The 15,349-nt window shown below is 45.7% G+C and overlaps 1 protein-coding gene across 2 annotated transcripts in view; it reads right to left on the bottom strand.

Moving 5' to 3' along the window:
• LOC118211896 (disco-interacting protein 2 homolog B-A-like) overlaps nt 1–15,349 on the bottom strand; it is a 78,266-nt gene that overhangs the window by 27,802 nt on the left and 35,115 nt on the right. For both annotated transcript variants that reach the window (XM_035389461.1, XM_035389462.1), the window contains exons 3-12: nt 12,366–12,524; nt 9,553–9,675; nt 8,886–9,098; nt 7,268–7,414; nt 6,238–6,357; nt 5,384–5,581; nt 4,467–4,558; nt 3,465–3,575; nt 2,803–2,926; nt 1,426–1,535 (exon numbers count right to left, since the gene is read on the bottom strand). In XM_035389461.1, coding sequence (XP_035245352.1) covers nt 1,426–1,535; nt 2,803–2,926; nt 3,465–3,575; nt 4,467–4,558; nt 5,384–5,581; nt 6,238–6,357; nt 7,268–7,414; nt 8,886–9,098; nt 9,553–9,675; nt 12,366–12,524 — 1,397 coding nt within the window. The remainder of the gene's footprint in view (nt 1–1,425; nt 1,536–2,802; nt 2,927–3,464; nt 3,576–4,466; nt 4,559–5,383; nt 5,582–6,237; nt 6,358–7,267; nt 7,415–8,885; nt 9,099–9,552; nt 9,676–12,365; nt 12,525–15,349) is intronic.

Genomic DNA, 15,349 nt, shown 5'->3' with positions numbered 1-15,349 from the left:
GGAACACAGCTAAACCGAGGAAGACACCGTCTCCTGCAGACACGGTATTCATGCCTTTAAAACCTCTCGGTTGGATAACTGTGATGCTTTATTGTCTGGTTTCACTAATTCAGCCTTGAACGTCTCCATATTGTACAGAACGCGGCTGCTGGGGTACTGACAAAAACTAAGAAATGTGGGCATATCAGTCCAGGGTTCGAATCTTATTCCTTCATCAGCTGTTGAATTTAAAACTGATTATAAGAGTCTACTCCTAACATATGATGCCTTAAATGGTTCAGCTCCAGAATATCTTAGAGAGTTCCTCATCTTCCTTTCTCCTCCTTTGTTCACAAGGTGTGGCGATTAGAAAATTTAAAGTAAATATAAAATTACAGCGGGAGGTAGATCCTTCTAGAGCTCCTGTATTATGCGATCATCTATGCACGTGTGGGCTTCAGACACACTCTGTCTGTATGTAGGCTGAAAACGTTTCTCTTTAGTTAAAGATGTCTGGGAGGGTAAATCAGTTTCACAGAGCTGTTGCCCTGCCCCTACATGTAAACGCCTCGTATCTCCTAAGTTTACAGACTGCTCCAGCCAAGTCTCTCTCCTAAGTTTACAGACTGCTCCAGCCTAGTCGCTCCCCTAAGTTTACAGACTGCTCCAGCCTAGTCTCCCTCCTAAGTTTACAGACTGCTCCAGCCTCGTCTCTCTCCTAAGTTTACAGACTGCCCCAGCCTCGTCTCTCTCCTAAGTTTACAGACTGCTCCAGCCTCGTCTCTCTCCTAAGTTTACAGACTGCCCCAGCCCAGTCTCTCTCCTAAGTTTACAGTCTGCTCCAGCCTAGTCTCCCTCCTAAGTTTACAGACTGCTCCAGCCCAGTCTCTCTCCTAAGTTTACAGACTGCCCCAGCCTCGTCTCTCTCCTAAGTTTACAGACTGCTCCAGCCTCGTCTCTCTCCTAAGTTTACAGACTGCCCCAGCCCAGTCTCTCTCCTAAGTTTACAGTCTGCTCCAGCCTAGTCTCCCTCCTAAGTTTACAGACTGCTCCAGCCCAGTCTCTCTCCTAAGTTTACAGACTGCTCAAGCCTAGTCTCTCTCCTAAGTTTACAGACCGCTCCAGCCTCGTCTCTCTCCTAAGTTTACAGACTGCTCCAGCCTCGTCTCTCTCCTAAGTTTACAGACTGCTCCAGCCTCGTCTCTACATTACCACACCCCTCTGAACTGCATATTACTACACATCTCTCTGCAGGGACTGCCTACTTCACCAGTTAATTTAACTGCCTCTGGCCATAGCCTGCCCATTTTATCGTTTGTACCATTCGATCCCTCACTGCATTTCTATTAGTCAGTTAATTTTAACCGCTACACCAGGGGAGCCAGTGGAGGAGGGGCTGGCCAGGTCTGTGCCTGGGTGTGGAGGGGCACAGGGGGGGTGTCTCACCTCAATGTAGGCAGGGTCAGTGTTGGCGGTCGGTATGTGGGGCTGCCAGTCCTTGGAGGGCTTTGTCAGGTACTTTGAGTCGGTCACCACCCACTTTAGCCGTGGCCAACCTGCAAGAGGCAACAACATCCTAATCAACTCTCCCCCCATTCTGCGATTGTCCAGCTGGGTGGCAAGAATCAAAACGGCCACAGCGACCCTGTAAGCAGGGCGGAGTTAGGGAGGAGACACTGTAATGTTAGAGCATCGCCCCCAAAGTTAGTTTGAGGCCCATCAATAGTCAGAGACATTTAGGATTTGGGGATAGGAAGTGACACCAAGCATTCTAAACATTTTTATAATTTTTTTATTTACTTCTTTAAATTTTTAATTTTATTTTACCCTCACCATCTGGCAACCGCACCCCCCCCCCCTTCCGTTATCCCTCACCAACCAAACAATATCAAAGGTCAAAAAAGGTCAAACTATCGATCAATCAAATTTTGACAGTTTATGTATCGTAGAAAACCAATCAATCACTGGCATTTAGCGTATCTTATAATGTTTAAAGTAAGCGTCCAAATTCTATACAAACTGGCTTTTACTCATAGTTTGACGATGGATACCAATTTCATCCCTGTGTGCCCCATAGCCGAATAAGATATTAGACAGTATCTTCAAGCCGCATGCTAACTGTGCTACCTCTATGAATGACTTATTCTGTTTTAATCTTTCCATGCTGAAGAGGTGAACACACGTTTCCTGATTCTCACCAATTTGCCATGTGTGGTCTACAGCACATACTGGTGTTAAATTGAAAATTAAACTTTTGGAAATTTTGATCAAGTCCAAAGATGGCCACAGGACTGTACTTTCAATTTAGAGAAAATGACTGACCAAAGCCCAAAATACGGCCACAAATGAAAGTTCAGGGATTCACAGAAACACACATCATGGGTGAGCATGCATAGGCACACTGTTACAGTGCAATAAGGTACACATGGGGTGTTTTTGTAAAATACTCATTTGCATTGGCTCCACAAGCCTAAATTATATGAAATTCCAAAGGAAGTCTCAGACAGATTCCCTGCAACAGTCCTAAGAAGCACATCCCCTTCGGTCCAAGATTCTTAAAGAAAATTACATATGAATATGCATAAATTATGTGAAAAATATTTGAGCACACCTCCTTTAAATCCAGCCTCAATTCATATTTTTGAAATTGAAGTGGGACCCATGTAGGTCATTGGAATGGATGTTTTTTGGATTAGGTTTGCAGGCCCTGAGAAGGTACCTCCCAATGCGTTATGGCTTAACCTTGGTTTTTTTTGACGTCCTTTTCTTTTCCTCAATTTTCTCCCCAATTTATTGACGCCCTTTGCAGCAATGTCCACTGACCTTTGAACTGAAGTATTTCTCCGTTGGGGGTCTTGGGCAGTCCTTTCAAACAGACTTCACTGGTCAAGGCCAGGCCCACTCCACAGCTACCAAGCAGGAAACCAATCTGCTGACTTCCTGCATCCTAGGACACAGACACATACTTTCATGCAACGCGTGTATCTTGATCTTCTAGCACCTCCACGTTGCACTTGTATCTTCCATCATGAAGTGGTAGCTTTTTATTATATCTCTTGTAACCATGCTTCACTTCTAGTTTGTGACTTGCCACAACTTTACTGACTAGCCAATGCTTTCTGCGCAAACTAGACTTGATGTTCATGGCAATGGATAACAGATACTTTATGATAGTTTTTGAGAATTGTACCTTATCTGACCGGTGTCCTGAAGTTGTTCCAACCACCTTCAGTTATTTTACGGCGTGCACGCACATGCACGCACACACACACACACACACACCTCCAAAGGTACCTTAACTTAGTTCTGCATGACATGCTCGGACATGATTGGTTAGAATTGCGGACTCTTACTTTGCGAGACAGTGGCGTTCTGTATGACATGCTCGGACATGATTGGTTAGAATTGCGGACTCTTACTTTGCGAGACAGTGGCGTTCTGTATGACATTCTCGGACATGATTGGTTAGAATTGCGGACTCTTACTTTGCGAGACAGGGGCACCTCTATGGGCACGGGGATGACCTCGGCGAGCAGGCAGCCATAAAAGGCCACCCAGAACATCCCAGGGTCACTGTTGGGATAGACCAGGGCCACCTGCCAAAGAGAGGAGAACACACCCAAGCACGGGTCACCCAAATCCTCAACACTTAGCAAATTTACATAATATCATTTTTATATGTGTGATGTGGTGCTCCACAGATTTAGCCCCTTAAGAGATAGCTAAAAGTATTATTCAGTATTCTCTAATTATTCCTGACAGTTTTCCCACACACCTCATTAATGAATCAGTTCATGTTTTGGGAAAATTAAAGTATAAATTTAATCCATTTCAGTCATCTTGGACCAAAGAACCCTGTTGTATTCATGAAAGATTTGGACTGGAGCATCAATGTGCGTAGTCAAATACAACTAATCTTGAGTTTTACAATTTCGATCACTTTCAGCAAAAGGAAACATGCGATTAAGAACACTGCATGGCTGGCCGTTTCAGTGCAACTGCCCGTGAACGATTCGTCTGAAATTTCCACACGACTGCCCACAATTTCAGTACATTTGACAGCAATTTGATACCAATAATACCAATAGACCCATCAATTCAGCGTAATATGTAACTGAGTTCAATATAATCAATTCAGTATAAGGTGCCATTTCAGTGTAACTGAAAGTGTCAGTGCCTCTGTCAGTGCCAGCAGTTTCAGAGTAACTCCATGCAGCTTCGGTATTGCTGTTCCCAGAGTAAACTGGAGTAGTTTTTTAATGACTGCCTGCAATCAATGTGAAGGGTAAGAAAACTCAATCGATTCAGAAGCAATCGTTCAGAAAAGCAAACTCAGGTCATTTTCGGCTCGGATGGCACTAATAACATTTGAGGGAAAAGGCTTCTCATTCCCTAAGGGGATAACAGTAGCAGTGTTGGGGACTGAACGTTTATTAATCTAGAAGGTTCCCTTCTTTTGTTTTTCGCGAGTCCTCAGTCTCTCTTACCCGATCTCCAGCCTTCAGCACCTGCTCGTTTTTGGTTCCCAGTCTGTTGAGGAGGGTGTATGCTAACTTCACACTGCGGGTCCACAGTTTTCCTTGGGGGGGGGGGGCAACACACATTTTACAGTGACTAGGAACTCCTAAAACAGTCAGACAAGCAATGGCCTCAAGGAACCAATCAGAATCATTGAAAAGTTTCAGTGTGCCTCACGCCAAATGACCCTACCCCAAGCTGGATGATTACTCCGACTAACGAACTAGTAAAGTGTCAAAAACAGCGCTAAACGACAGAAAATGCAGCAAGCAATTTTTCTAGCTAAATTAATCTAAAGAGAAAAAAACCCTAACCAGGCAGGATAATTTGGCAGTCATATTAGATGGGTTGAACACATAATACTCATCCATCACTCAAGAAGAGGGGCGGAGATGGGGCTTTTACCTACTTCTACATAACGGATGTGGGCAGGGCTCCAACAAAAATGAGGAACAAAACTTTTCACCCCAGGGAGGCAGTGCATGGATTTTTATTTTTTTTTCCACACAAAATGCGGTGGCAGGGCTTAAATTGATATTCATTTTTTTTTTTTTTTAAACCATGGGACTAATGAGATGTATCACATGGCAACAGGACACTCAAGTTCTAGAACTCAAAAAACGTGGTGTTTCTCACCCCTTTAAATTCACATGCATTCATCTGAATTCTGGTACCTAAATGACCATTAGGAGGAGGTATTTTAATATTTTATTTTTTTCAGCTTTATTAGACAAGATAGTGTAGAGAGACAGGAAGAACTAGGAGGAGAGATGCGTGACCAAGTTCGGCGGTCGGACTCGAACCGCCGACGTCGCGGCTCGCATTGAGCATGTGGAAAGTGCCCTATGGGCTACGCCACTGGAGGCCCCTAGGGGAGGTGTTTTACCGTAGGTCAGCGTGTACAGGGTCTTGCCGGTGATGTCCAGGGCCGTGAGGGCGGGGCTCTTGGCTTGCGTGGCCCCCCAGCGGGCAAGGGCCGCCTGGAGAGCCGGGGGCCAGTTGCTCACCACGCCCAGGGGCTCCCCCTTCACCGGGACGATCTGGCGGCCCTCGGGCTTTGGGGTGTTGGGGTCAGGCTGGGGTACTGGAGCAGGGAGGAGAGAGAGGAGGGACGGAACAGCAGAGGGAATTCGGGGAGGCACAAAGAAAGGCACTAAATACAATCTAGATGAAATATGATGGCTAATATAATCAGAGCCAAACTACCTAAAGGTAAAATGCCAGCTATTAAATAAGTGGTTTTTTTTTTTTTTTTAAACTGTAGCTGTACTCAGTTCTGTACACATTGTGCAGTTAGGTTCCTGCGGTGTTCAAGTAGCAAATCAATCTTTTTTCTATTATGTGCATGAAACTTCAGGCCAGCAAATGTTACCCTCCAAATGATTCATGTTCGCAGCAATGATGTTCTGAGTCAGACCATGTCTACCGGTTCACCAGTCCTGAGTCTACCGCCCCCAACCATGACTCAAGGTGTTAAATATTTCACATGGGGGATCAAGTTTAGCTCCTCCCTGCAATTTGGGGATTTTCAACCCTCAAATCAGTGCTTTATAATGGCCAGGCGTTATATACCCATAAGAACATGAAACATCTAGCTAGCGAGGCTAAGGAAAACCAGACCGTAATAACTGCTTTAAACTGGCCTCCCATCATCATCACTTGGGTGAACAGACAGACAGCTTGCAGGCTTCTGCAGGCTCTTCCTGTACCTGAACATTTCCTCCTCAGTACTGGGCTTACCCTCCACAATCTCTTCGGCGTCGTCCACAAAAAACTCGCTCAGTGGCGGCCTCTTGGGGCGTTTGAGGGTATTGAGCAGCTGCTGGATCTTGGTGGAGACCCTGCTGTTTACGGGGACACCTGGATGAACAGAGGGACCCGTGGTCACACACACACATTACCATCATCCGACCTTAGGGGGACTACCAGGACAAGGGTCAAGACAATCACACTACATTTTACAAAGCACAGAGAGGAACAGGGTCACTTCCTAAAAGGGAAAACAGGGTAATTTGTTATGTGGGAGTCAATGTTGTTCTTGCAAGGACAGGAAATGGATGCTAAAATGCAGCCAATCACACACACACACACACACACGCGCGCGCATGCACGCACACACACACACACTAACTTAAGGGAAATCCTTGTGTGACCAGTTTAGTTTTGTATTACCTTTTCTCACTGCCAGTCAAATGAAACAAAACACCAGGGTGGAAAAAAAATCAGAAGAAAAAAAATTATTTTTATTAGCAAAATGCTCATAACCGGAGATTTCAAAACACTGGCCACAGAATCTTGACCTGCCATCTAAACTAAATTTTCTATCTTGCCATCAGCCATTAAATAATATTTTGGCATTCATTTGCTCGACACTGCTTCACATATTCACATCTGTGAAATTACAGAAATGACACATCAGTGATGGCAACAGTACTTTACTAACTTTAAATGCATAAATTTCATGGATACATAAATGCAATAATGAAATCTTAATTATTCCTAGGATTATTGACCATACTCTTATGTGTATAGCATTTATCATTTTTATGTATGTTCCCCCTTTATCTTTTGGTTTAACCCAGTGAAGTGCTTTGAAATGAGCTCTCCAAACTGTGCTGAATAAAGATAATCATAGTAGTATTTACTGGCAATACTGATTATCACATAATATATGACGAACACTGCCCAATGTTCTCAGTAAAAGAAACAGTGCTCAGAGAAGGTTTTTAAAAACGACCAATAGGAGGAACGGAAGGCAGTGGGTCGTTACCGTCGGCGGTCTCCATGAGGCTGGAGCGGTTCGGGACCCGGCTGACGCCGCGGACGGGTGGGGTGGGGGGCAGGTCGACCCGGACGCCCCGCTCCTGCGCCGCCGTCGAGGTCACGTCCGGAGGCACGCTGGCGTTCTCCGACGAGCCTGACGTCAAAACTGTTATTTACCCAGCGGGAAACGAAGAACCCGGAAACATCCGCACATGCATCAGCTGATAACCCGTCGGACAGGGCTTTAGTCCTGTGAGTGTGTACAGGGCTTTAGTCCTGTGAGTGTGTACAGGGTTTTAGTCCTGTGAGTGTGTACAAGGCTTTAGTCCTGTGAGTGTGCACAGGGCTTTAGTCGTGTGAGTGTGTACAGGGTTTTAGTCCTGTGAGTGTGTACAAGGCTTTAGTCCTGTGAGTGTGTACAGGGCTTTAGTCCTGTGAGTGTGTACAGGGCTTTAGTCCTGTGAGTGTGTACAGGGCATTAGTCCTGTGAGTGTGTACAGGGTTTTAGTCCTGTGAGTGTGTACAGGGCTTTAGTCCTGTGAGTGTGCACAGGGCTTTAGTCGTGTGAGTGTGTACAGGGCTTTAGTCCTGTGATTGTGTACAGGGCTTTAGTCGTGTGAGTGTGTACAGGGCTTTAGTCCTGTGATTGTGTACAGGGCTTTAGTCGTGTGAGTGTGTACAGGGCTTTAGTCCTGTGAGTGTGTACAGGGCTTTAGTCCTGTGATTGTGTACAGGGCTTTAGTCGTGTGAGTGTGTACAGGGCTTTAGTCCTGTGATTGTGTACAGGGCTTTAGTCGTGTGAGTGTGTACAGGGCTTTAGTCCTGTGATTGTGTACAGGGCTTTAGTCGTGTGAGTGTGTACAGGGCTTTAGTCCTGGGAGTGTGTACAGGGCTTTAGTCCTGTGAGTGTGTACAGGGCTTTAGTCCTGTGAGTGTGTACAGGGCTTTAGTCCTGTGAGTGTGCACAGGGCTTTAGTCCTGTGAGTGTGTACAGGGCTTTAGTCCTGTGAGTGTGCACAGGGCTTTAGTCCTGTGAGTGTGTACAGGGCTTTAGTCCTGTGAGTGTGCACAGGGCTTTAGTCCTGTGAGTGTGTACAGGGCTTTAGTCCTGTGAGTGTGCACAGGGCTTTAGTCCTGTGAGTGTGTACAGGACTTTAGTCCTGTGAGTGTGTACAGGGCTTTAGTCCTGTGAGTGTGTACAGGGCTTTAGTCCTGTGAGTGTGCACAGGGCTTTAGTCCTGTGAGTGTGTACAGGGCTTTAGTCGTGTGAGTGTGGACAGGGCTTTAGTCCTGTGAGTGTGTACAGGGCTTTAGTCGTGTGAGTGTGTACAGGGCTTTAGTCCTGTGAGTGTGCACAGGGCTTTAGTCCTGTGAGTGTGTACAGGACTTTAGTCCTGTGAGTGTGTACAGGGCTTTAGTCGTGTGAGTGTGCACAGGGCTTTAGTCCTGTGAGTGTGCACGGGGCTTTAGTCGTGTGAGTGTGTACAGGGATTTAGTCGTGTGAGTGTGTACAGGGCTTTAGTCCTGTGAGTGTGCACAGGGCTTTAGTCCTGTGAGTGTGCACAGGGTTTTAGTCGTGCGAGTGTGGACAGGGCTTTAGTCGTGCACAGGTGGGCGGGGCTTACCGATGCGGGTGTTGGCGAGCACGTCGGCGAGCACGGCGGGCTGGACTCGGCCCTCTCCGTGCGACAGGGTGGAGGAGGCGGAGGAGGAGGTGGAGGAGGGCTGCACGGCGCGGTTGATCCAGCAGTCTGGGCCCTGCATGTTCTGGGACAGCACTGCGTTCAGCGACGCCCGCCTCCGCAGGGAGCCCTCGTCCTCCGAGGCTGAGGAGGTGTCTGAGAGAGAGAGAGAGAGAGAGAGAGGGAGAGAGGGAGAGAGGGAGGGAATACGCATCAGAGTGCACACATACACCTGTCTATACATACACCTGACCCTATACATACACCTGTCTGTGTACATTCACCTGACCCTATACATACACCTGTCTGTATACATACACCTGCCATTATACATATACCTGTCTGTGTACATTCACCTGCCCCTATACATACACCTGCCCGCACACACACACACACCTGACCCTATACATACACGTGTCTGTATACATACACCTGACCTTTTACATACACCTGTCTGTATACATACACCTGACCCTTTACATACACCTGTCTGTATACATACCCCTGACCCTTTACATACACCTGTCTGAAGGGGTGGAGTTCAGCACAGATTGGGCACAGTACATACCGGGAGGGGTGGAGCTGATTGCTGATTGGGCGCAGTACATACCGGGAGGGGTGGAGGTGATTGCTGATTGGGCTTTGGTAGACCGCCGCTTGGTGGGCATGGGCAGAGCCATCTTCTGTGCTTTGTGCAGAGCCAGAGCTGCCTGCACAGCCTCAGTGTGGATATCTGCAAAACACCACACACTTATTCATACAGCACACACACTTATTCATACAGCACACACACTTATTCATACAGCAGACACACTTACTCATACAGCAGACACACTTATTCATACAGCAGACACACTTATTCATACAGCACACACACTTTTTCATACAGCACACACACTTATTCATACAGCAGACACACTTATTCATACAGCAGACACACTTATTCATACAGCAGACACACTTATTCATACAGCAGACACACTTATTCATACAGCAGGGACACACTTATTCATACAGCAGGGACACACTTATTCATACAGCAGACACACTTATTCATACAGCAGGGACACACTTATTCATACAGCAGACACACTTATTCATACAGCAGGGACACACTTATTCATACAGCAGGGACACATGTACAAATACCATATTTACCTTTGTCTCTACCCAGACCTAAAAAAAGTTCCAAATTTCATGCATTTCAGTGCAGCTGTTCATTAGAAAATGTTTTGAGTATCAATTACAAAGTACATGCAGGTGTGTACTTGTTGGAATACTTGAATTACACCCACTTCTCGATATTGGATGATCACATTACATTTGGAGCCAACTAACACATAAAAACAAATCCAAGCTGCAATTCATCAGGTAATGCTGTAGCTTAAACCAGGGTGTTCCTCCAAATTTTTGAGTCGCCAGCCAGGCGAGAAAAGTAGCCAGTTAAGGGTGTTGGTGGTGGGGAGACAATTGTTCAGCTGACAGATTGTTCATAAAATAATGAGATAACCTTAAATATATGCATCTAAAAGTAGCCAGCCAAACAGAGGCGTGTAGTCCACTAATCAGCAGGTAGTCGGTGCTTTGGGAACTCCTTGCTAACCTCAAAATCTGACAACGGACATGTCCTGGCACAACTGGTGTTTTAAGGTAACGTGGGCAAGTTTACGGTATTTCACATAGGGCTGCAGGATGCATAGATGCTCCAGTGCATACATGGGCTCCACCATAGATGCTCTAGTGCATAGACGGTTTCCACCATAGATGTTGTAGTGCATAGGTGGGCTCAACCATAGATGTTGTAGTGCGTAGGTGGAGTCCACCATAGATGTTCTAGTGCATGGAAGGGCTCCACCATAAATGTTCTAATGGATAGATGGGATCCAGCACAGACGTTCCAGTGCACAGATGGGCAGAACAATATGGTGTCAAATGCAGACAACACCAGTACTGACTGTGGCTAGCAGCCCCAGAAGACGATGCACAACAGAGGCCATGGTCCCCCAGGGATGAGAGGGTTTCAGGCAGCTGAGCTGCTGCTGGTCAGTCAGGCACCAGCCATTCCACCCTACTGAGCTGCACATAAAATGTCTTCCTCCAACTCATTCCATTACATTCACTTAGCAGGCACTCTTCTCAAGAGCACCTTACAGTACTGAAGTGCATTAATTGGATTAATACGAGCAATAGAGCCAGAACTGGCTAACAACATTCCCAGAACAGCGAGTAAATGTGCGCCATCTAAAGATGCACAACTGCAAGTGCAAAACAAAAACCAACATACACATTCTAAATATATGCAGACAACACCCAAAACAAGCCCTAAGAATATAAACATAAAGCCATAGAAATACCATATACCATAAAAATACCATATCCCATAAAAAAATACCACAGCCCAAATTAATGTGAAAGTGGTTTGTTTCACTAATGTGGGACCAGTACAGACAGGCACTGTGACTGGGAGTTGCCCCAAGGTTGTGGAATGCAGGGTTTGAAGACTGATTCTCCCATTCTCCAGTGGGGGAGAGGTTCCATTCGCTGCCCAGTAAACCAGCAGAGAGGGTTTCATCTCCAGTGACAGGTAGCCCCGTGAGGTGAGATGAGGAGGGGTGTGACACTTTGGAAAGGCTTGTACACACCCTGTGACTGAGATTCTAGGAAAGTATTAGCACAGGCCCTGCAAGACAGAAATGAGACAAGGCTCCACCAGAGGGCCAGAACTAGGAGGGGCTGTGCAGACTTCCTGCAGCAGAAGAGTTTTGAGTGAGCTCTTCTGCGCTATTGAGATTAAAGGATGGGTCTTGGCCTGAGGTGAAGATTCAGCAACAATGTCGAGGACCGCGGTCTTAAGCAAGGGTCAGCTCAAGGCCGCCCATCACGGGACGTCCTTCAGGCGAACCGAGGGGCGAAGTGTGAACGGCGGGAACGAGAACTAAAGCCGGAAAAGCGTGAACTCAGGTGTGTTCGGCGAGCCTGGTCTGTGGGTCAGTGAACACTGTTGGGAAGGGGGGGGGGTGGACAAAGCAGTAACAGGAAGTCCTGTGTTCTGGAGGAGGGTATTTGACCCTCTACCAAACTGACAGAGCAAGCTGTAGCGGCAGCGCAGGCTGGGTACTCCCAGGAATTGGGAGAAAACGAGGGAAAAGTAACTAAAAAAAGTCACAGCGGGAAGCTCATTCCAAAACCAGGGAGGCAGTACATAGCTATACCAGCGGTAGATGCCGGTTATACTGCCGATTTTCTTTGCTACTTTGTGGTAAATTGATTAATTTGCCAGAAACTCCTCTCACCAGATTTCCTCAGGCTGAATCAGCCAGTGATTTAGGCTCTCTACTCATCGTCACATTTCAGAGCTTGGATCGCACACACAGCGCTGCTTCATGCGCTACGTTTCGACGGCGAATTTTCTGTTTCCCTCACCGGATCGGTAGCGGTCATCCCGGGCGCCCCCGCTGCGGTGGGACCGGTGGGAGCGATGGTTGCGATTGGAGGAGGAGGAGGAGGAGGGAGGCGGAGCCGAGGTGGGAGCGGAACTGGGACCGGAGCCTCGATGGTCACTCTGTAGGGCAGGATCCACACCTGAGGGGTGGAGACACAGGATAACAAATACAATGGGGAAAAAGCCACACATTCAAGACCACAGCAGGAGACATCAGTCATTTCAACAGCTGCATTAAAAGTGCAATACGAGGGGCAGCTAGGCATGCTGTTCAGACATCTCGTTCATTACATTACAGGCATTTAGCAGACGCTCTTATCCAGAGCGACTTACATAACTCTTTTACATAGCATCCATTTATACAGCTGGATATATACTGAAGCAATTTTGGTTAAGTACCTTGCTCAAGGGTACAACGGCAGTGTCCTACCCGGGAATCGAACCTGCGACCTTTCGGTTACAAGCCCAGTTCCTTACCCACTGTGCTACACTCCGTCCACTGCATGGACAGCCCTTGCAGTCTGCCATACTGTGAAAAATGATCTGCCCTCTTCCTGATTTCCTCTATTATTAAATATTAATTAATATATTTTCTCATTAAATAGTCATTTAAAAAAATATATGTTTTCTCTTTACTCAGGTGTCTAATATTTGTCTAGTATTACATTTTGTCTAAAGAGCTGAAACCATTCAGTGGGACAAACATGCAATACCAGAAGAAATCAGGAAGGGGACAAATACTTTCTCACTGCACTGTAGGGGGGTTTAAGTAGTCAGTGCTCATGAATAAGATTAGGCATTCATAATTTTGCATTTGTAAGCATTTTACAATTCATTTAAAAAGTTTTGCACCCATGTATCAAAGGTATTTACTTAAAAATATATCCAAGCTGAACGAAAAAATTACATTTAAATTACTGAATTTACTTGGTCCGGGGAAAAGACAACATTGTGATGCAACCTAAAAATTCTCATTCATACTTTTTTTTTTCCAAAGGTGATGTTCATATGCTGACAAAAATCATCTCCAAAATATCTTTTTTTTTTAAATAACTGATATCCACCATTTTTTATCGTATTTTAGCCAATTAGAGGCAGAGTTAGTATAGTTTAATCTGTGGATCAAGGTACTGAAAAATATTTCCCCAAACGTGTGACTGCACTAATAAAGCTCTGCTGATCTCTAGTGAAATGGCCATGCAGTACCAGTGCACACCACTAGATCTACAATAATGTCACACAGGAGGCAGGATGAGAATGTTCCCGGATTTTCATAGGAGCCGTAGTGACCTTAACTGAGGTAAATGATCGGGTGCAATTCTGACAAGGTTTAAACTCTTCTATTCTGTAATATAAGGGGGGTAAAACATGTTTGTGAGAAGAAAAAAAAAAACTCACTGCTAATGACTTCTAGTATGTATGCTCAGTGAATGTATAAAAAAATTTTTTCCTGATGTTCTTGTGTCCATGGCAATGCTTATGTGTTATTCCAGGAGACACTGAACAAGAATTTTAATTATTCTAATGAATCACCTTCCACCCCGCTTACTTATCACCTTCCCCCATTTAACACCTTTTCCACTGCTTACTTACCACCTTCTCTCAGCTTACTAATCACCTTTCCCCTGCTTACTAATCACCTTCCCTCCTGCTTACTTATTACCTTCCCCAGCTTACTAATCACCTTTCCCGTTTACTTATCACCTTCCCTCCTGCTTACTTATTACCTTCCCCAGCTTACTAATCACCTTCCCCCTGCTTAATTATCACCTTTCCCCTGCTTACTTATCACCTTCCCCAACTTACTTATCACCTCCCCCCTGCTTACTTATCACCTTTCCTGTCACTCTGGTAGAGCAGTAAAGTACCTTACTGCGCCCCATAACAATCTCTCTCATTGCTTCCCTCTCTACGTCACACTCTCTCCCTCCCAAATACTGTTTAAAATGAGGTGGCTGACTATTTGCCCTCTGGGAAATGAAACTAATTACCTTTTGTTCTCATACATTTTGAAAGGGTAGCCATTTAAAAGGTACAGTGGCTATAAGTGATTCAGCAGCCGTAGCTGATTTTGTTGTGATTGTGTGGGCAAGTTTACGGTATTTCACACAGGGCTGCAGGATGCATAGATGCTCCAGTGCATAGATGGGCTCCACCATAGATGCTCTAGTGCATAGACGGTTTCCACCATAGATGCTCTAGTGCATAGACGGTTTCCACCATAGATGTTGTAGTGCATAGGTAGGCTCAACCATAGATGTTCTAGTGCATAGTGGGCTGGTCAGTCAGGCACCACCCATTCCACCCTAAGGAGCCGCACATAAAATGTCTTCCTCCAACTCATTCCATTACATTCACTTAGCAGGCACTCTTCTCAAGAGCACCTTACAGCACTGTAGAAAAATGAGTGCATTAATCGGATTAATACGAGCGATAGAGCCAGAACTGGCTAACAACATTCCCAGAACAGCGAGTAAAGGTGCACCATCTAAAGATGCACAACTGCAAGTGCTAAACAAAAACCAACATACACATTCTAAATGTATGCAGACAACACCCAAAACAAGCCCTAAGGAGATAAACATAAAGCCAAAGAAATAGGCTACCATATACCATAAAAATACCATAAAGCAGTAAAGTACCTTACTGTGCCCCATAACAATCTCTCTCATTGCTTCTCTCTCTACCTCACACTCTCTCCCTCCCAAATACTTTTTAAAATGAGGTGGCTGACTATTTGCCCTCTGGGAAATGTAACTAATTACCTTTTGTTTTCATACATTTTGAAAGGGTAGCCATTTAAAAGGTACAGTGGCTATAAGTGACTCAGCAGCCGTAGCTGATTTTGTTGTGATTGTGTCAGACACACCTCTCGCGTGCATCTTTCCCGTTTTTGTTTTTGGGCATGTGCTGCAGTGTAGTTAGGCTTTTAGAGCCAGCCCCTTCCCAAGGGAGAAACCTCTAG

Source organism: Anguilla anguilla, chromosome 13 (genome assembly GCF_013347855.1).
Source record: "Anguilla anguilla isolate fAngAng1 chromosome 13, fAngAng1.pri, whole genome shotgun sequence".
Taxonomy (NCBI): Eukaryota; Metazoa; Chordata; class Actinopteri; order Anguilliformes; family Anguillidae; genus Anguilla; species Anguilla anguilla.
Note: the sequence above shows the minus strand (reverse complement) of the source record. Positions and strands in the feature narration are given on the sequence as shown.